The sequence below is a fragment of the Megascapheus bottae genome, chromosome 24 (genome assembly GCF_031878675.1).
Source record: "Megascapheus bottae isolate mThoBot1 chromosome 24, mThoBot2.hap1, whole genome shotgun sequence".
In the NCBI taxonomy this organism is placed as follows: Eukaryota; Metazoa; Chordata; class Mammalia; order Rodentia; family Geomyidae; genus Megascapheus; species Megascapheus bottae.
Window position 1 is genome coordinate 23,214,956 of NC_143532.1, and position 20,961 is coordinate 23,235,916.

General features: G+C 40.8%; 1 protein-coding gene across 2 annotated transcripts in view; it reads left to right on the top strand.

Annotated features, from left to right (window-relative positions):
* Positions 1-4,572, top strand: part of Tox3 (TOX high mobility group box family member 3) — a 111,092-nt gene extending 106,520 nt beyond the window's left edge. For both annotated transcript variants that reach the window (XM_090357045.1, XM_090357046.1), the window contains exon 7: positions 2,036-4,572. In XM_090357045.1, the coding sequence (XP_090213171.1) occupies positions 2,036-2,755 (720 nt within the window). In that variant the 3' untranslated portion in view covers positions 2,756-4,572. The remainder of the gene's footprint in view (positions 1-2,035) is intronic.
* The last annotated feature ends 16,389 nt before the right edge of the window (positions 4,573-20,961 follow it).

Genomic DNA, 20,961 nt, shown 5'->3' on the forward strand with positions numbered 1-20,961 from the left:
TAATTGTATAACATGCAATTTTGATCTCTACCCAAAAGGTGAAGTTGCACTTGGCAAGCTTTCAGCTTGCTGTCAGGTTGTCTCCTATGTTTGTATAACTTACACCGGGATAAGTGGCCTTGTGCAGAAATATGCAGAGTCTGGGGCTCCCTTTCTTAAGATGTGACTCTTGCTGTCACTTTTGGTCTTCAAAAAAAATGACTAGATATTTACTATTAAACTGAAAGAAGGAAACATGGTAGGAGGGAAGGAAATCTTCAGTCACTTGCCCATCTCCAATTCATATTAAAATGGTATCTTAAAACACAATGAAGAGTATCAAAATTTAGGCTTCTCTTGTGGGTTCTTCCTTAAGATGAGCTTGGTGACTTTTAAATTGAAAAGTATGCAAGAGTTACATACATACTTATATGGGCAAGGCTGTATGTATATTCTGTTTATCGTCAGATGATGATCTCGGAGATAATTTTGAGTAAGTGTGAGCATTTCATTATCTTAACAAAGTACAACAGGACTTGCAGAAATAAGCATATGGGCATATGTAATGAAAAGAGTTGTCCATGGAGGGCCCTGCATTACAGGGACAAAGTGTTGAAAGAAGCCTATGGAAATGGAAGTTTTGCATGCAGTGGTTAAACCCATCTAAGGTCATGTGCAGGTTTCTTCTAATAGCAAGACTTTTCAAATCTGTTGCAAAAACAGAAGTAAATATCAGAAATAAAGATCAGAGTCATTCAAGATAGAGGATGGCTAGTCAGTCTATGCCTCTCAGCGGCCCCCCCCCGAAAAAAAACCCCAGAAAATCTGATTTTGGGAAAAGTGAAAGTGTAGTCTGTAAGGTGAAATGTTCTAATCACGGTTGCATCTCAGTATGGAATTGGTGGTTTCTTTCCACATTGAGCCAAGATGCTGGACATCGTGTAACAGATTCTTAGTGTGAGCATTGGAACCTGTTTCCTCATCCCTACCCCTGACCCAAAGCTCCTTTGATAAACTGTGGAGAGATTTTAAAACAGTTGGCAAACCTAAAACATTTCTAAAATGGTGAAGCACTTCAGTTTATTATCTCTGAGGAATCCAATTATGTTTTTCTTATACCTGAGTGAGCACAGTTATAAATAATTGTGTGAACATAGGGTTTTGTGATGTTTTCTATTACCAGTAGTTTTGTGGTAGTAGTAGTTGTTAATTAATGAAAATAGCTAACATATGCTAAGTGTTTTCTAAGGGCTAGGCACTGTTCTAAATGTTTAACACGAGTTAATTTAGTTCTTAGAACCTCTGCTCAAGGTCAATAACATCTATAATGCTATGTTACAGATCAGAAAACCGAGGACTAAAGGGTAAATTAACTTTTTCCAAATCACAGAAGTGCTGGCTTATCCCACTGGGTTCGGACTTAAGCAGTCTGTACCAAATTCCTTTTAAGAAATGCTGCCCTAACAGTGTGGTTAGTAAGGGCCTAACTACCGAGGAATTATTGCTGTTTCGTATGTGTATTGGTTATCTTTTTTTTGCCCAATAGTAATACAACTTACAGAGGTCAACATTTCTCTCCCACACATGTCAGTATTTGGCTTAGTCTCTAGCTCTGGTCCTGCTCTTTCTTCCTCGGTCACTTTGCAGGTTGAGGAAGAGATGGCCTCACACATTTGGATGCTGGCAGCAGAGCTGGCTCTGGAGTGCAGTGGTTGAGCCACATGTACTTAGCACATGGTGGCAGCCTAGGCAAGAGTGAGTGGGAGGCCTGCCCCCCTTGGAACTGGACACCGTGGCTTCTGTGTCATGCTGGTGGCAGAAGCAAACTCATTAGATCAACTCAGGTTCAGGGAGGGAGGAGATGTGACCATGGTTCTGGGAAGAGCTAAGCAGTCACATGCCACGACACCCTCCTTGGGGACAGAGATGTGGCTAACAGTGGTGATCGTCCAGGTCCATCTCTACTGCTTATAATACTTAGATATTTTAAATACAGATAGATTATAACCTTCTGGAACTTCCTTCACATCTCCCCACCCTCTCTTACCACATGCAGGCCGCCGCTGAATCAGCAGAAGCTCAGACCATTCGTTCTGTGCAGCAGACCCTGGCGTCCACCAATCTGACATCCTCTCTCCTCCTGAATACTCAACTGTCTCAACACGGAACGGTTCCAGCCTCACCTCAGACTCTCCCACAGTCCATCCCTAGGTCGATTGCCCCCAAACCCTTAACCATGAGACTCCCCATGAGCCAGATTGTCACCTCGGTCACCATCGCTGCCAACATGCCCTCGAACGTTGGGGCTCCACTGATAAGCTCAATGGGGACCCCCATGGTGGGCTCAGCTGCCTCTGCCCAGGTGAGCCCTTCGGTACAAACCCAGCAGCTGCAGCAGCTGCAGCAGCATCAGATGCAGCAGCACCAGATGCAGCAGCAGATCCAGCAGCAGCTGCAGCAGCAGCATTTCCAGCACCACATGCAACAGCACCTGCAGCAGCAGCAGCAGCACCTGCAGCAGCAGCAGCAGCACCTGCAGCAGCAGATCAACCAGCAGCAGCAGATCAACCAGCAGCAGCTGCACCTGCAGCTGCAGCAACTGCAACACATGCAGCACCAGCCTCAGCCTTCTCCCCGGCAGCACTCACCCGTCACCTCGCAGCTCACATCCCCCATCCCTGCCCTCGGGAGCCCCCAGCCAGCCTCTCAGCAACACCAGTCGCAAATCCAGCCTCAGACACAGACTCAAGTATTACCACAGGTCAGTATTTTCTGAAGACGACTGCACAGTGGCCAGGCGGCTTTGTGGTGACGTGGAGGAGGAGAGTGGTGAGGGAAACCGGGGGGAAGGCAGACAGGGCTGAAAGTTATTAAGTTGGTGTTGGTTATGCAGAAATGTGTAACAGATTGAGCGGTCCTCTCCAGTGTCTATTAGATAGGCAATAAGACTGCAGTGTAGCTGGGTGACACCTTGTAGATGACTATTAAAATCACTTTGTTGACACAAGGAAAGCTGTGCTCTTTTTATGTGATGCCTTTTTTTATTTATTCAGGCTTTACCTACAATATGTGAATCAAACTGTTTAATGAATCCTCGGCTATACTGATGACTAAAAACTGGCCTAAGACATAGAAAAATGGTCTTATTCTTCCAGAAGTGAGGCAACCACGCTTGCAGGCTGTTGGAACTTCCGAAGCCCTCAAACTTTAATTAAATAAACTCATTTAAAAAAGCACAGTTGTAACTACCTGAAATAGGAAGAGCCCGTTTCATACAAACATTTGTATGATGTGAATAGTTAATGGCATTTTTTTGTCATGAAAGAAAAAAGATAATGTAAATCACAGACTTTTGCCAAAGCTCTTATTTTTTCCCCCTAAATCTCTCCAGAAAGAAAAATAATAATAAATACAAGTGATTAGATTTAATTATTGACTGATTTCCACTTTTTATCCATGACTTTCTCCAAATCAAGCCACAGTATATATTGACACTGTATCTAAGGACCATTGTTAGTACAGACATTCATTGCAATTAGAGGAAAAGAAATGTGAATCCTATATCCCATGTTTGGAGTGACAAGGTTTGGGAAAAAAATTTAAAAAAATTAAAAAAACACTGTATTTTTAAAAGGGAAATGCACTTAAATGAAGACAGTTATTTCAAAAGTTAAAATTTAAAAAAGAAAAAAATGCAAGAGTTTTTATTATGTAATACCGGTAGAATATTTAAAAGGCACACTTACATCTGAATAATCAATGTAAATATTTTCTTTCCAAGTTGTAAGTTTTCATATAATGTGTTGTAAAGTTTTCCTAAATGAGGCTTTAACGTAAACACTGGTGACATAAACCATTCATTGCTATGTTGCTTATTGTGTTTTTATGCTGTTTTATACTTTTTTATGAGTTACGGACAATAGCGGCGATTAAGTTGTTTGTATTTTGCTTAACTAAAACAAAATGCTTTTATCTTGCTATAGAATAAACACATTTCAGTAAAAACTGTGGACTGTATTTTGATGCAACAACAAGGAAAAATGTTCCCTTTTCAAATAAAATGGTATGTCAAATTTCACGTTGGTTCCTTGAATACGTGTTAAGATGGGGCAAAAATGGCACAAAACAGCTTTCCTTTGAACCTAAGCATCCTCTTCCATTTCCATTGGGAAATGGCTATGACTTTGAATTTTAAAAGGTACTAGTGGCTCATACTTATAATTCTGGTTATTCAGGAGGCTGAGGTTTGGGGATCAAAGTTCCAAGGCAGCCTGAACAGCAAACTCCCTGAGATTCTTATCTCCAATTAGCCACCAAAAAAGCTGAAAGTAGAAGTATGGCTCTGTATTAAAGCTTTGAGTGAAAAAGTCAAGTAAGAGGCAAAAGGCTCTGAGTTCAAGCCTTAATACTTGGCAGAGAGCAAACAAACAACAACAAAAAACAAACCCAGGGTGTTGAAAACAAAAATGGGAAATGTTTTTATAATTGGCCTTTTGTTATGATCTAACTTAAAGGTAAATGTGGGGGAAAAAGCAACTGTCTTCTATGTGTCTGGAAGTTTCATCATGTTGCTGTTAAAGTGGATGGATAAATCCTAATTTTAATGCCAAAATAATTACTTCAGAGTCCATTTTTCCTTTTTTTCCCTCCTCTATAGTGGTTTCTGTTTGAGAGCCCTGTGACCAGGATCTCAGTTGTCTTCAATGATTAATTACAGCATCTGTCCTGTCAGAAGCTATAATGAAGAGGTCTTGATAAAAATTGCAAATTACCACTGGCAACAGTCTTAAACTGCTTATGATAAAATGAAAATTAAAAACAGCAAGTGTCAACCCTGACCAGAATGGTAATCTAGAAAGAATGAGGGGTGTGCAGAGTACTATCTGTAGTTACTGTGTACAGACATTCAAAAATAATAGAATATGGATTCCTCAAAGTTGTTGTATTTCAAAGAATTATTTACTGTCTGTTGTGGGTTATGAATAATGAATTCAGCTTTCAATATTTCATAATCCTCTCATACTCTGTATTATGTACAAATATTGAACAGTGAGAAATTCTAATTATAAATTTATAGATTTCTTGCTGTAGAAAAATTTATGTCTAAATTGAAGCTTTTCATAAGATGTATTAGTTGACAGGTATCAGTGTTCAAGCAGTCCTAGAAAGAGGCCTAATCACATCTACAAGGAATGCTTGTATTTCATAAAGAAATGATCTACTCCCATCAGATCCATCAGAAGCCAAGTTTCTGATGGTAAAAGATTTCCTGTGAATTGAAACTTAACATTATATAACAATAAGAGCCATTTTATATTCTGTTGTGAGACCTTTAGACAAATGTCTTCAAAATTAATTGCTAAACTACATGTGACAGTAATTGTGTATTCGTTCTGTAACTGTCATTTTGAAAAACCCATGAAGTATTGCTTGAGAAAAAAATGTCAGTAGTGATAAGACTTAATTACAAATGAAGTCTGTTTTCAACTGTTTGCAGTTAGAGGCAGGTGTTGTAACGTCTATTAAATGATTTTTATAAATCTTAGGTTTTCATGGCATTTGATTAAATGCTGCTATGCCACTGACGGTCAATCCTAGCAAAAACAAACAAAAAAAAGATAGTTTAATGACTCTGGTTGAACAAAACTGATCAGCAGGCAAACATGAGAAAAAGAAAAACTGTATATTTAAAATGTGAAGAGGGCTGAATCATGAAAAAGAACCCCCTCAGTTTTGTCACTAAATTGTTTTTCTCAGAATTCACAAAAGAGCATATTATGAATCACTTAGTAGCTTAATTTATACATGTGACTGGTTTCTATTCTTGAGGCTGAAGTAGTTCTTAGTACACTTGCTTTTGTTCGTGGTAATGAAAGGTGGAGTCTGATTGGTGTAGATTCTTAAGTAGACATTAACAGGGCTCTCCCCATCACCCCACTTCTATTTCATAATACACACACACACACACACACATTTTGTCTCTTCCCCTGTTGTGGGGACATTATTCCATTAGTCTGGCTACACATATACTTTTTCTACATTAACCTGTACTGCCATATGATACAAGAATATAAGTTTGTATTTTTAGCTGACACGGGGTCATTAGTTCCTGACTCAAAGAACAAAAGCTTAAATGCCTTTGTGCAACATAATTTCTGCCATATATTACCACCTGACGGAGGTTTGAAGGCTTTCTAGACAGATGGATTAATATCTCAAGTTCAAGTAGGAATCCCCTGCATGTCCATTCAGTGGGGCTTTCGACATCTGAATGGTTTCTTTCCCATTTCTCACTTCATGGAGCATTTTTCAGCACCGGACTTCAATCTAACCTTTTCTCCCCCACCCCCTTTGTTTGGCTTTTGTTTTGCAACAGCTGTTATTATCGTTTTTGGTCAGCTGTGATTGCTGGAGGCAAAATAGGACCAGATGGTGTTTTGCTATGCATGAATGGAGCGTTAGAGGAGTTGGGACTGAATAGGCCAAGTTTGAATGGTGTCTGTGTACCACCTGCCTGCCTTAGCCCTGGCATACACATCACAGAAGCATGATCCGTCTCAGACCTACTGGAATAGGATGGGAAAGTGGAGAGCTGGGGTGGATTTTCCCCATATTTATTGATCTTCCATGCACTAACAGAATAATGCAGTGTACAGTCAATTTGAGTTAATTGTGTATGACACAGCATGGACATGTGATCTATCACACTAGATTGCTGGGTCACTTTAAGGAGTTCTTTGTATACACACACACACACACACACACACACACTCACACACAGCAAAAATGAATGAGCAAAATAGGCACAAGTTTTCTAAAAAGTATCTTTCTAAAATAGTAGCTTTGGGAGCCTGAGGCTAAGGTTTGGCTAAGCAGAAGAGAATTTATTATTTGTATAATTAAGAAATCTGTAAGAGTGTGTGTGTGTATACATACACCAGTACTAGGGCTTTACACTCTTGCTTGGCTTATACTTGAGGCTTCTCTAGTTTTGTTTTTTCCCCCTAATTTGTTATAGATAAGACTCTCACAGACTTTACTGCATAGTTTAGCTTCAAACCACAATCCTCAAAACCCAGCCTCCTGAATAGCTAGGATTATAGGCATGAGCCACCATACCCGACTGAAAAAACTATAATTTTGATACAAATCTCAAACTCAAAGGTGCAGGTTTATCTACCACATATTGCTCATTTGTAAGAAAGGTATCACACAAATAGGCAACTACATTTGAATTCTCTTAGAAATGTTAGTGACATAAGCTTTTCTTCCCTATCCCTTCAGATGTAGTTAACTTTACTCTGAACTGATCTCCAGTCGAAATGCTTCCCCTGAATATTAAGGCTGTTGTCCAGGCTTAGCCTGTGAGGATATGATTTGCAGGTGCCTAGGTCATGTGTGTTCCTGTAGAGAAGCTTAACCATCCAGGAAAAGTAGATTCAGAAAAGTGGATTTCGATATGCAGACAGACAGCTCCATTTGCCTAAGGCCATAATTACTTAAATTTTCTTCTGCAATATGCAAAACATTGTGATAGGTCCCCAAGGAGAAGCAAAAGTAAATAGTGCCTTCTGTTTACTTTGTATAGATCAGAAAATTTCCACAGTAAAGGTCTGACAAATAATAACAAAGCCATCCTTCCTTTAATTTTTGTGTTTTTGATTGTAGAAGGGAAAATACCCCCTGGACAGAATGGTCAGTGTGCCCACAAAAAGGGAAAACTGCATTGTGTGTTTCCATCTGAGAAAATGAGAATTCATTTACGAGGAGGAGAGATTGCAATTGGTTAGGGATATTACAGAAAGCTGCATGAAATTATTGGCATGTTAAGAGATGCCTTGAAAGCCGGGGAAGAATTCAGTAGGCCAGAATAAAAGTCCTATCCTTGTAGTAGCTGGAGACTTCTTCAAGATAGGAGGGCAGGAGATAGATGTTCCAGGTTGAAAAAACAGGCTTCTCAAAATAGGAGGTGAGCCATCAAAATCAGACAGGGATTTATTATTATTATTATTATTATTATTATTATTATTACTACTATTGCTGGACAGTATTGAGAATATACTGGGAAAGAAATTTGAGGTCAAATTTGCAAACATTCTGTGGAGATTTTGTACTTAGGTTATGTACTCCATGTTTCCAACAATCTTACTTTAAAAAAAAAAAGCTAAAAGATCCCTATTTGATTATTGACATGCATAAGGAAATTTAAAGGCTGTCTCACAGTCCACTACCACCTCGCTGGTGGAAGAATATCATCAAGAAAGAACACATCAAGGCATTTTTGGTAGCAGCAGTAGAACAAGCCTTGTCCTTACATTTGCAATGAGAGGCATCATTTTGTGTTTCTGTTCAGAAAGGGAAGCTATTTTCACCATTGGTTTAAAAAACTACTTCTCAGTGCTTGCACTCAGATGTGATGAAGGATACAAAGAAGCCCTTGCTTTGTTGCTGAGTAAGACCTCAGGCGGCACTGGGAGGGAAGCTGGTTATGGTCTCAATTTAATTTCAAAGAAGAACCTTCACAGATAGAAAACATGAATGTGGATGTACACTTTTTAGCAGAGGAATAATGCTCTTTTGTAAAACATCTCATTATCCCAAACATTTGAGTAGCACTCTGTGCTTTCCAAAGCAATTGTCTGTGAACTATTTTATTTGTTTCCCTCTGCTGTTGAAGCAGGAGTTAACCTCATGCAACAAATGAGGAAACTGAGGCAGAGAGTGGGGTGACTGGTTCCGTTATCTGTCTAAGAGGCACAGACAGAACTAGAATGGAATTTTTCCTGTGTTATAGGGCTCAGGTTATTTCATCATTAGTTTTCAAATATTTGTACACAGATGAATGTTTTGATGTATTTGTATCTGTATACCAGGGCATAGGATACATATATGTCCTGTGTGTGCATAAGGTGTGTGTACATGTAGACAGATGACAGAAATCCATCACCACACTAAACACAGTAATTAATCCATGTTTTCCTCATGGCTAGGCAAGCAGCAAACCAGAGCAAGTACGACCTAATCCATGTTCTCAATGGGGCCTCGTGCCACATGGCACTTAACTCTGGTGTGAACACTTGCCAGTCAATTGTTTTCCCTCCCACCTGCAATCTCTCTGTCATTATTTGGTATCCAGGCAGTTTTGACTTGTGTTAGGACTCCAGGTGCCACACAAATGCCAAGACATAATATTGTTCCTCATGTTTCAAATAGAAGAGTCAGTTTCACAGAAGATGGGGATGGATGGGCATGGGGTAGGTGTGCATCGGTATGTGTTAGTTAAGGAATCAGTGAACTGCCCCACTGTTGAGCCTGGAACAGTGCAGGCAGTGTGTGTTCCCAGAGCTCAGGCAGGAACAGCAGCTTCACAGTACAGTGCTTCACGGGTTACTTCTCCTACTTCTGAGACCACATGCTTCTTGCAGAGGGGGTATGTCCCTTGACAACCAATGTTGCTGTTTTTGTTTTATTCCATGTTCATTCGCGCGCACGTGTGTGTGTGTGTGTGTGTGTGTGTGTGTGTGTGTGTGTGTGTGCGTGCACATGCAAACACATATTGCTGAACTCAGGTTCTCATACTTTAGCTTAGCTTTTTTCCTTAAGGACAAATGTCTTACCACTTAAACTACATCTCCACTCTATTTTTGTTTTATGTTGGTCATGGGGCTTGAACTCAGGGCCTAGGCACTGTCTTTGTGATGTTTTTTTCTCAAGATTAGTGTTATAACATAGGTCCATTTCTGGTTTTATGATGGTTAACTGGAAACAAGTGTCTTATCTATTTTCCTGCCTGAGATGGCTTTGAACTGCAATCCTCAGATCTCAACCACCGGAGTAGCTATGACTATAGGTATGAGCCACCAGTGCCTGACATACATTTCTATTTTTTCTGGGTAACTAGAATTAAGAATTTCTTCAATTTGTCTCCCTAGGCTAGCTGTGAAGCCTGATCCTCAGCTTTCAGCCTCCTGAGTAGCTAGGATTATAGAAGTGAGCCACTAGTACCTGGCTAAATATTCCGAACAGTTAAGCTATCTTATAAATGGCCTCTTTGCTAAGAGTGAGTAGCAGGGAATGCAATTCTAAATATCAACCCAGAACACCAGGCATGAGCAGTATAAGGAGCACATATTTGTGGGCTTTCATTGGCATGGTATTTGAGTGACTTATTCATGAGTTAACTGAATAGTGACTTTGAGACCCTGGTTGTAGATTTGTTTTCATGTTTGAGCCTTAGTTTTACTTCCCAGTTTTCTTTGTACCCAAAGATATATTGTTACCAAGAAAGCTGCTTTTGGTGACATTTCTTGTTATATGTCATTGCTGTAGTCCCTCTGACACAGAGCCTTAATTTTCAGTTTGTCACAATGATCAAAAAGGATGCCACATTTGAAACCTACTGTAGTTGGTTACTTGCAAATTTGATATAAGATCTTGGTCCAAATTGCCCAGGCCTGCTGTTCCACCCTGACCCTTTCTGCTCATTCTTAATCCTCTCCTCTGTAATTGCTACTGAGCACGTGAGATCATAGAGGATAAATAATAGCATGTGTGGAAATTACCTACCTAGACTCTGACCCCTTGTGTGCTTTTTGATGCCAAATGAAGACATTGATCTTTGAATGTTTGGACAGTTACCTGAAAGAACTGGCATCATTTTTATCCATAATAGCATTGGGTCCAAATGCTAGCATACCTAGCTTGGAACTTCTGTCATGTTCATATTATTTTGGCCACTGAATGTGGAGATGACCACAGGAATTTCCAGAGCAGGGGACGTGGTATCAGGATAAGCAGCATTGCCTATGCTGTTTGGAGGTGCAAATTTCCTGTACATTCAGCCCTTCACACCCCCCACCAGTAACAAGAAGTATTGTGTGTGTGTGTGTGTGTGTGTGTGTGTGTGTTTTAAAAATTTATCACAGATTATCTCCTGAAATCCTAATTGGCAGGGAGATTGGGACTTCTGTCAGGGGAAAAAAATTACAAGATTTAAATATGCTAAAACATGACACTGGTATTTTGTTCTAGATTGTCAAAAGTCCAGAAATGTGTTGCTTGGACCCAATTATTGGCTAGACATAAACAACCAATGAAAACAGATGACTTTTGAGAAAGGGCACCAATTATCTTTCTTGGAGTCAGCTTACTTCCTGTGAAGATAATTATTGTTCTTTGGTAGGGTTGTGTTTGATGTTTGTTTGTTGCTGGAAGACTATTTATCTGTTGCTGACAAAATACATGCTTTGTTTAACTCTTCTCTCCAGCCTCTGTTGAGTATGTTAGTCCTGATTGGCAATAGAACTTTAAAGCACTGAACCCCAAACTATTAACAGCTAAAGTGTCAGGCACTACTGAATCATGCCTACAATCCTAGCTACTCAGCAAACTGAGATTTGAGGATCAGATGTGCCAGCCTGGACAGAAAAATTCATGAGACTCCTATTTCCAAATAACCACAAATAAAAACCCAGAAGTGAGAGTGGGAAAGCCAGCCTTGAGTGCAAAACTCAAGTGTGAGAGACTGAGGTCCTGAATTCAAGCTCCAGTACTAACATTAAACAACAAGAAAGCTCAGTTGTCCTCATCCCTTACATCCTGTATAAGTTGTTTTTTCTATTCATTGCTTAAACCTTTTACATAGCACGGAGCCTCTTTAAAGGGGAAAGATTGAATGGGGGAATTGTAGTGAGGTAGTCTTATACCCAAAGACCTTATCAAGCACCACTGTTGGCCAAGTTCAAGTGTTTAACCTCCCCCTGCCCCCAGCCCCACACACATATACAAGATATTAGTAGAATGCTATAGCACAATGTGCACTCAGTGCCAACTGAAACCTCTGTAGAGATAGGTCAGCATTTGTACACCTGTGCCCTGATGTCGGCTATGAACTCCAGCTACCCAATAACCAGAATTTACTGTTAAAGACACAGAACCCAGCCAGGTGGTTTGTGTGGACCTCGGCAATGGCCGTGAAACTGCTTGGCCCTAGAATTAATAAGCTAGCTACATTTTGTAAGCCTGTGTTCTTACAATAATTTAGGAGTTTTATGTTGGATACAGATGGTGTTTATGTAGTGTATGTGAGCTCAGCGTGAGAAATAGTCATAAAACAGACTGGGGTTTGGTATAATTATTCACAAAGACTATTGTATAATTGAATGCCATAACTATTATGTAAAAAGATTATTTCAAGAAGTAAGCTTTGCATATCTTCTAAGCGCAGTTCCTAATAATAAGAGACATAGGATGTAAACATCATAGCAGATTTTGTGATGTTTACAAACTTATCCAAGGTTTGGCAATGTTGCAAATGTAGAAGTCAGGGCACACACTCACTCTCTCTTTCTGTTTCTCTCTCTCTCTCTCTCTCTCTCTCTCTCTCTCTCTCTCTCTCTCTCTCTCTCTCTCTCTCTCTCTCTCTCTCTCTCTCTCTCCTCCTTTTTCATCTTTAGGGAAGCCACTTACCCTAGGTTCAGCTGCAAACTCCCTTTTTCCTCATCTATGAGACCTTAGGAGCTAACCTTATTATCAAGCCTTCCTAATGAATGAGTGAGTAAATGAATGAATGTGGATAAGGACATTACAACAGTCACAAAAGAGGAAAGGAAAACAATTGTGTTCTGTGGAGAGATCCCATTGTTTCACATTGGGTCATTTGGCACATTAGTATAACGTTTGTCTTCATAGCTCTACATGGAGTTGGTGAGGGTAGGGTATCCTACCTTAATTTGATGCATTTGATCTATTCCTTCTCACAGGAAGAAGACAAGCTTTGTTGTTAACCATCCTTCATGCTACAAAGTAGCCCAAAAGAAAAGTCATTACAGAATTTTTTTTTGAAATAGGATTTCACTTCTTTTTAATTGTATTTCTAAACCAGATCTGACGAATAACATGGCCGCTCTCCATCCAGGGAAGTGTGACACATAGGAAGTGAATTTCAGATCAGATGACATTAGAATGGTCTTGTTCTTGAACATTGTTGTGATAGGCCTGGAAATTCCTGTGGCCTTCAACTGTTCTTCCAGTGGGATCCATGCTGAATTTTTCTGTCTGACACTCTTGAGGGCTAGGCTTTCATGATTAGCTTTTTCCACACAGTATAATAGAGAGGGCTGCTGATGTGCAGTGAGAACAGAGAGGCATGTTTTAGTGTGTGGACACTGCTCTTTCCCACAATTTCTACTGCAGAGGTTCAGTCCTCGTGGAATGATGTCCATTTCCTGTTGTCATCATGGCGATGCCCTTCAATGCTTATCTGACAGGTAATATCACAGGACATCTAGTACCTTAGCAGCTAGGGAGAGGAGGAGGAAGCTCCTTTGTTATATGTTACAAGCTGGTACTTGATGTTTTAGATGGGCCTCCCAAAGGGAACGCGTCCACATGTGCTTCTTGACCTTGGAGGACCAAGGTAGGGAAGTATCCCTTTAGTACTTTATGCCTGAGCATGCAGCTTCAGTTTTTTTCCAGAGCCCCGGCTGTCTTGCCTGTTGTCTGAGCCTGGAAGATGATCAACAGTAGCCCTGATGCAATGAGAACAATGCCACAGACAGTGGACGCCAGGATAAGCTTCCCCTGAGAAAGAAAATGTGAATGCTTTTATGAGTAAGGGGATGCTTGGGGTTTTGCCCACCTGGGTCTGGACTTACCGGTTCTAATTATTGTTCTGTTTGTTGAGGTAGAACACACAAACATATGCATATGTATTTGTGAGGGGCTGAGTTTGACCTATATATTGCAACCCTTCCTTTATGACTGCAGGCCCTCTTTCTGCTACCTTGGTTTAATTTTAGGGTACAAGCAACCCAAGAGAGTGATAATAAAAGAAAACAGTTGTACCTTCTGATGTTAGCTTCGGTGCTTAGGATTTTATTTCAAGCCCAGTAGCTTCCATTAAATTGTTCGCTGTGAGTGCATTACCTATTAATTATTCTCATCTTTCATGTTTACAAATGTTACAGTCTTGTCTAAGCTTTATGAAACAGAGAATCTGTTTATTTGACTTCTAACCCTTCCTCCTATCATCAGATCGGGCCACATGTAGGCATCACGTTATCCCACTGAATCATCCACTCATGCATTCATTCAACAAATATTTACATGGTGCCATTTCTCATGGTGATATATTCTTATAGAGGATGCAGTTTCATTAATTTGGCAAGTATTCGGGTACTCAATAAAATACTCTGCACAAAAATAATCAGGGAAGGAGGATAAGAAAGTATAAGGGTATATACAGGATGAACTACCAGTTTATTTAAATTTTTGTACTGGTCCTGGGGCTTGAACTCAGAGCCTGGTTGCTGTCCCTGAGCTTTTTTGCTCAAGGCTAATGCTCTATCACTTGAGCCACAGTACCATGTTCAGCTTTTTTTGGTGGTTAATTGGTGATACAAGTTTCAGAGCCTTTCCTGTCCTACCTGACTTTATACTATGACTCTAAGATCTCAGCTCCCTGAGTAGCTAGGATTACAGGTGTGAGCCACAAGCACCTGGCTAAACTGCAAGTTTGAATAGGGTAGTGAAGGAAGGACTATCCAGAATATGGTAATATACAGGGAAGAGGCCATGTGTTTATCTGAGAGAGGGTCATTCCAGGCCCAGAGCCTCTGAGTGCAAAAACTCCCTGGTGTTTGGTGGGCTTCAAACTCAGCAAAGCAGCCAGTATAACTGAAAAGGAAAGAAGAGAAGCAAAAACCAGCAGCTGAGATCCAAGTGAGAGGCAGAAAGTCAGGCTGTGGAAGGTAGTGGTTCTTAGCCCTTACAGTGATCACTCTTTGTTTTTCTTTTCCTTAAGTGTGATAGTATTGCAATTTTGCTGTGAGAAAAAAGAATGCGCCTAGTTTATTTTTGAACTGTATACTGAAATATTTATAGATAGAATGAGATGGTATCTGGGGGAGGCATGTTAGGGTGAGGAGGGGATGGGGATACCTGAGGCGTGATCAGCCATGGTAGAGGGCTTGGATATGTGAACACAGAGGTAGCTATACCATTTGATACACTTTTATGTATATTCAAAAATCTACATAATAATATTTTTTTTAAAAAAGAATCACCTTTCAGAAAATAATACCTCTAGGAAATGATGTAATTGGTCTGGGGTACAGTATAGACATTATTTAAACCTCGCTAGGTTTTGTTAATGCCTTGCTAGTGTGAGAAACATTGTTCTATGAGAAACACTATTCTAGAATATTCCAGAACACTATTAGATCTTGAAGTATAAGCTCAGGGGGAAATGGAGACATGGGAGAAAAATAATGTCACTGGAGAATTTTGAACAGTAGAATGACACAGTCTGACCTAGGTTTGAAACAGATCATTCTGGCTGCTAGGATGATAGTAAACTAGAGGAAGAAGGGTACAGGGAGACTCAGCCAACTTTAATTACAATGATAATTACATTCATAAAAATTATTAATAAAATGTGATGAAGGCAGCACATTTAAAGGTAGATTGAGCAGAGGTATTGCACTTTACCCCTGCTGGACAAAAATAGACATTACAAAACATGGTAAGATAATGTGCCATGAGAAAGTCAGATCATCAGGAGAATTTAGTGGAGAGTAAGGTGACCCAGGGCCCTCCCTCAGCATCAGAAGGTCACTGTCCTTTACCCCCGTTGATTTCTGTAATATAAAGCCATTAAACTTGCAATCAATATTTTTCTAATTTCTGATATATAAAACATATATATGTATATGTGTTAATTATGTATGCATGTATACATATAAGCACATATATGTATTGTGTGAGCCTGTACTGGGTTGGGCACTCTCCTTGAGCTCTTTTGCTCAAAGCTAGCACTCTACCATTTGAATCACAGCTACACTTCTGGCCTTTTGTGGTTAACCTGAGATGATAATCCCTTGGTCTTTTCCTTATCAGGTTGGCTTTGAACCTGATCCTCAGATCTCAGCATCCTGAGTAGCTAGGGTGACAGTTATCAGCTACCAGCACCTGGCTCTAATTTCTGAATTTTAATGAACAGGGCAAGGCTAGGTAGGATTAGGTATGTTAACTAAATGCTCTCATTCCATTGTAGAGGATCTTAGCGTCTCATCCTTTGATTCTTTGTGAATGGACAGAAGGCTTTGGAAATCCAGCCAAATCATGCAACTCATAGCCCTCAATGACAGTTCTGATGTTTTGCCTGGTAAGAGGGAATCTTACAAGTCCAGAAGCAGAGTCTTCCTCCTCCTCCTAGCTCTGTTTTCTGCTCTCAAATATCTTCTCTCAATCTTGTCCAACCCACAACTATATTTTCTAGGACTCTTGTGTCAGACACAAGGGGCAACAAAATTGCCTTAGGGCACTTTGCCTAAGGGACTTGTGTTCTTCTCTCCACTCCTGAAATATCCATTGCACTTTGATGAATTCACGAGCAAGCACTTGGCAATGACCTCATTGTTACATAGGTCCCCACTGATGGCAGGTGGAATACAGGGTCCATATTTCCTACAGGAACATTTGCCCTCTTTTCTCCAGCAAGGAAGGCTCACCACCAATGCTTGGTAGATGTAAGTTGACTGATTTCTGGATTCTTTTGTTTTTGTAAATCATGAAATCAATTATACAACTTGTAGTTCAAGACTCACGCATTTCCTGATAGGTGTTCTGTGAGCATAGAAGGGTGAAGATTATAGTTGATCTGACTAACCCACCTGGATAGGTCCCCAAATCTGACTTATTGAAAAGCAAATGAGAAAAAAGAGCTAGATTGGTTAGACTTCCTGGTAATAGCAAAGAAAATTTTGGCATTGGCCCAAACACTTAAGGCTGTCTCAGGCTTACACCCTTTGGCTCAGGCCCATCTGGAAAGAGGTAGACATACTAAACTTAACATTGACCCAATTTATCTCACCTCTGTTCCTCACACTACTTCTGTTTCTCACATTGATCTTCCTCTCTGCACAACTTTGGCCCTTTTGAATATCATCAGATAGACAAACCCACACATGCACCTTCTCTTGGGCTCTAAGTAAAAGTGATTGTATACCTCGTGCACTTATAAGAATCACTGCTTCTCTCAGCAACTGGTGAGGACAGTGGCTTCTAATTCTTTAAAAGCCCACAGCAGGTACTCAACCAGATAGTTTTTAAAGCAACAGAATTAAACAAGTGCATTATTCTGTTCATTTCTGTTTTAATTAGGACTCTCAATTGCAAGAGATAAAAACCCAAGTCAAATTGGCTAGGGAAAATAAGGGAATTTATTTGCTTGTATAACTGAAAATCCCAGGGACAGGACAAGTTTTAGGCACAGCTGGTTGGAAGAGCACAAGCAAGTAAGCAAGACTCATTTTCTTTCCCTCTCTTGGCTGTGGCTTATGTGTTATTTTCATCCAGGTCCATTCAAGGAATATAGAAACAGTTAACAATATTCATTACTGCTAGTATTTCTGGCAGAACAAAAAAGAATGGTCATTTCTTTTACCATCCAGAAAAAAAGTCACTGCATTAAGCTGGTTCTGATTGAGACAAGCTCTAGAGTGATATAATGAACTCAAGTCACCTGTTCATCTCTGGAACTGAAGATGGATTTGATACTCCTAGAAGTACAAGGTTAAGAACAGGCAGAAGTAGTTCTCTACTGAAACCCCAAATTCTGTTACATGAAATTCTGAGTAGACATCATGTGGCATTAACAATGTGTGTAACTTTTCTGTGTGTTTATGTGTATCTGTCCTGGGGCTTGAACTCTGGGCTGGGGTGCTGCCTCTGAGCTTACTTTACTCAAGGAGAATTTATACTACTTGAGGCTACAGCACCACCACCATCAGTATTTTTGTGCTTTTTTTACTGGGGAGGAGGGAGAGCAGATTATTAGAAATAAGAGTCTCATGGGTTTTCCTGCCTGGCTGGCTTCAAACCATGATCCTCAGATCTCAGCCCACTGAGTGGCTAGGATTATAGGCATGAGCCACCTGCCCTTGAATGATTGATATTTTCCTTGTGAATTCATTTCACAGGGTTGGCTGCTACAAAACATGTAGCAGGAGCCTGGGGAAAAGGAGAAACTTGCTTTTGGTATGTGCTAGAACAGTTTTATGGCTTTGGAAAAAATTTCCCCCTTACTCTCAGCCTGCTTTTCCTTTAAGTGAAGATATTCCCTAGTGTCAACATCAGTGGTCTGTTCTTCAAAGCAATCCCATAGATATGGTCTACCTGTTGTTCAGGTCTCATCCTTGGTTTAAATATACAATAAGGAGAGAAATTCTCTGCAAAAGCCATCAAACACCCATAGTGCAACTGGCTCCTCTGGTTAGCTTCCCTGTGTGAGTGTTGAATAAATGATTGAGCCTGGGATGGTGCTTAATCTTCCTAACAATAGCCTTTCAAACATCCCATACTGTCAGATGCTTTCCTGGCATTTGAAACTATGCCTGCAGCAAAAACCATCTATTGAACGTTCACAGCGACTGAGACCTTGTGGACAAAGAGAATTCTCTCTTAAGCTGCCATCATTTGGCAAAACTAGTCACCACGAGGCCTCCTGGGGGAGGGGGACAGAGGATGTGGAAGGTAACCCCCAAAGCTCAGTCAAGAGTGGAGTGTGGTAGCTTTCCTAAACTTGTACACTTGGGTTGGTGCTTTCTATAGAGCATAGGAGGAAAGAATTCTAACTAGGGGATAGTTCAGAGCACTGGGCTTTGGGAAGAGAGTCTGTCTTTGATCACATAAAGTGATGACCTAGATGTTGGAGTTGACATTGCATAACCATTTCCTTTCTGACCGAGCCTCTCTCTGACCCATTCTCTAGAAAAAAGAAAGCCAGGCTTTATTATTTTTTTTAATGACTGATAAAATATTTCAGAACTCTATGAACTGGTAAGGACTACATGGCTTTGACTTATTTTGTTAGCAATAGACACAGCATAGCAGTGGATTATCAGCTTCCGGTGATTTTTCCTTCTCTGGAACAGGCCCAGTGCATTGGACAGCATCCTCCAATACAATCTTCTGGGCTATAACTGATGGGCTCAGTACTGACACTTGTCTGTGGGTGAGCCAATCAGATTAGCCCTTCCTGGGATTTGCCAATTGGTGAAGAGCCTGATGGTCAATGGAGTAGAGTTAATGTCATTACCTCCTGCTGTATGTTTTGATCTTCCAGTTAAGCACACAGATTCCAGGAACTCCCCAGTTCTGATCTGGCAGGTCTGGGTTGTACTCAGGAACTACTGTTCAACATCCCGATTTCCCTTCTTCTCCCTCCAAAGTATATGGGATTACAGGTATGTTCCACGATGCCCATTAAACAGTATCTTTTTTTTTGCCAGTTCTGGACTTGAGCTCATGGCCTGAGCATTATCCTTGGGCTTTCTCGAGGCTAGAGTCCTACCACTTGAGCCTCAGCACCACTTCTGGCTTTTTTTCTATGTATGTGGTACCAAGGAATTGAACCTGGGCCTTAATGCATGCTAGATAAGCAGTCTACCACTAGGCCAAACTCCCAGGCCAACAGTATCTTTTTCTTGTTTTGATTTCTACATTAGTTGTATGTTTTCCATTTTCTCTGTTGCTTTCAATACCCCTTCCCAACATTTGGTATGTGCATTCCCTGTAGATTTTCTTTAAAACACCATTTGTAATTTTCTGGCAGAGTGGCTCCAGGCGGACCAGGGCAATCTGATAGAGTAACAATGTCTATTATCATCTATCAAACCTTTCTTCTTATCCTTCAACCTTGAAGTGACTTTTGTCCCTTCTCATATTGACAACCTGCTATCAGTCTAGCATGGAGAACACAGCCTGGATTTTGTCAGGTAATTAGTTGGTTATAAATCAGGAAGAGCTGGTCATTGTACTAAACATGTTCGTATAGCATTAGCAGGGCCCATTAGCATTTGGCAGCTTTAGTTTGTTAATCTAATATTAAGTCTCCAAAGCAATGCAACACATTCAAATGAGGCCATAGTAAGCGCCTTTACTTTTGCATTATACCTCAGTATCAGATGTCACCTGTATGAACCCACAGCAGGGCAAGCTTTACCATTTTCTCCTATTTTCAGTTCTTTTCCTCTCCCTCAGTGTCAGAGGGAATTAAAGTTGCCCACAAAATACCAGAGAGAATTCATTTCTGAGATCTGAAAGTCTCAAACCTTCCTCATGTTTCCTCTGTGTAGGGTGTTGAGTGCAGGGTCAGGCTGGCCCATGAATCTGCATCACTGAGTAAGATAACCACACAAAGAAATGAGCTGTCATGTCTGAAGCCATGCCTAACTTTGAGCTATATCGTCGGTATTGTGAATCACTTTCTGCTGAGACTTGATTACCATTGAGTACGAATGTGTTATTGCTTTATCACTCTCTGCTGAGACCTATATTGAGAGTAAACACATGGACCTCCCCAGCTCTGCACACCTTTGTGCTGATAGGCTCCTGCACCCTATAGTAGCTGAATGTATTTCCTCAATAAACGAGCTCCTGCCTTGACAGGTCTCCCTGACCACTCTGATTGTCCTCCCACGAGGGAGGGCTGGATGCAGGCGGTCACTCATCCCTCTCCTTTCTCAGCTCATCCTGGTCTGGTGTGCTCTCCCTATCCCTCCTGCGGGTCGGGAGGGACTGAGGACTAAAAACCCCAACATTCTGGCGCCCAGCATGGGGCTTGAAAAGAGTGCTCATCAAATTCGAAACTGTTGGTGAGTATAGCCAAGTGAGGTATGAGGAAAGGGTCTCCCCAAAAAGATGGGGCAATCTCACACCAAGCATGAGGACCCAGCGCTCAAGGTTTTGAGATTTATGCTTAAAACCCGAGGTTTGGAGATCTGGGATCTCCAGGCTGAGAAGGTCTGGGAGGTCTTACCACGCTCTGCTCCCTGGTTAATGGTGGCCAATCTTTCCTTATGGGATGCTATCAGGATCCAGTGACCACTTTCCACAGGCCTCCAGCAGGCTGCTATCCCTGCCCCCTACCAAGAACAGGTGCAGGCTTTGGGACTGGCTGCGTGGAAAAAATTGGAAGAA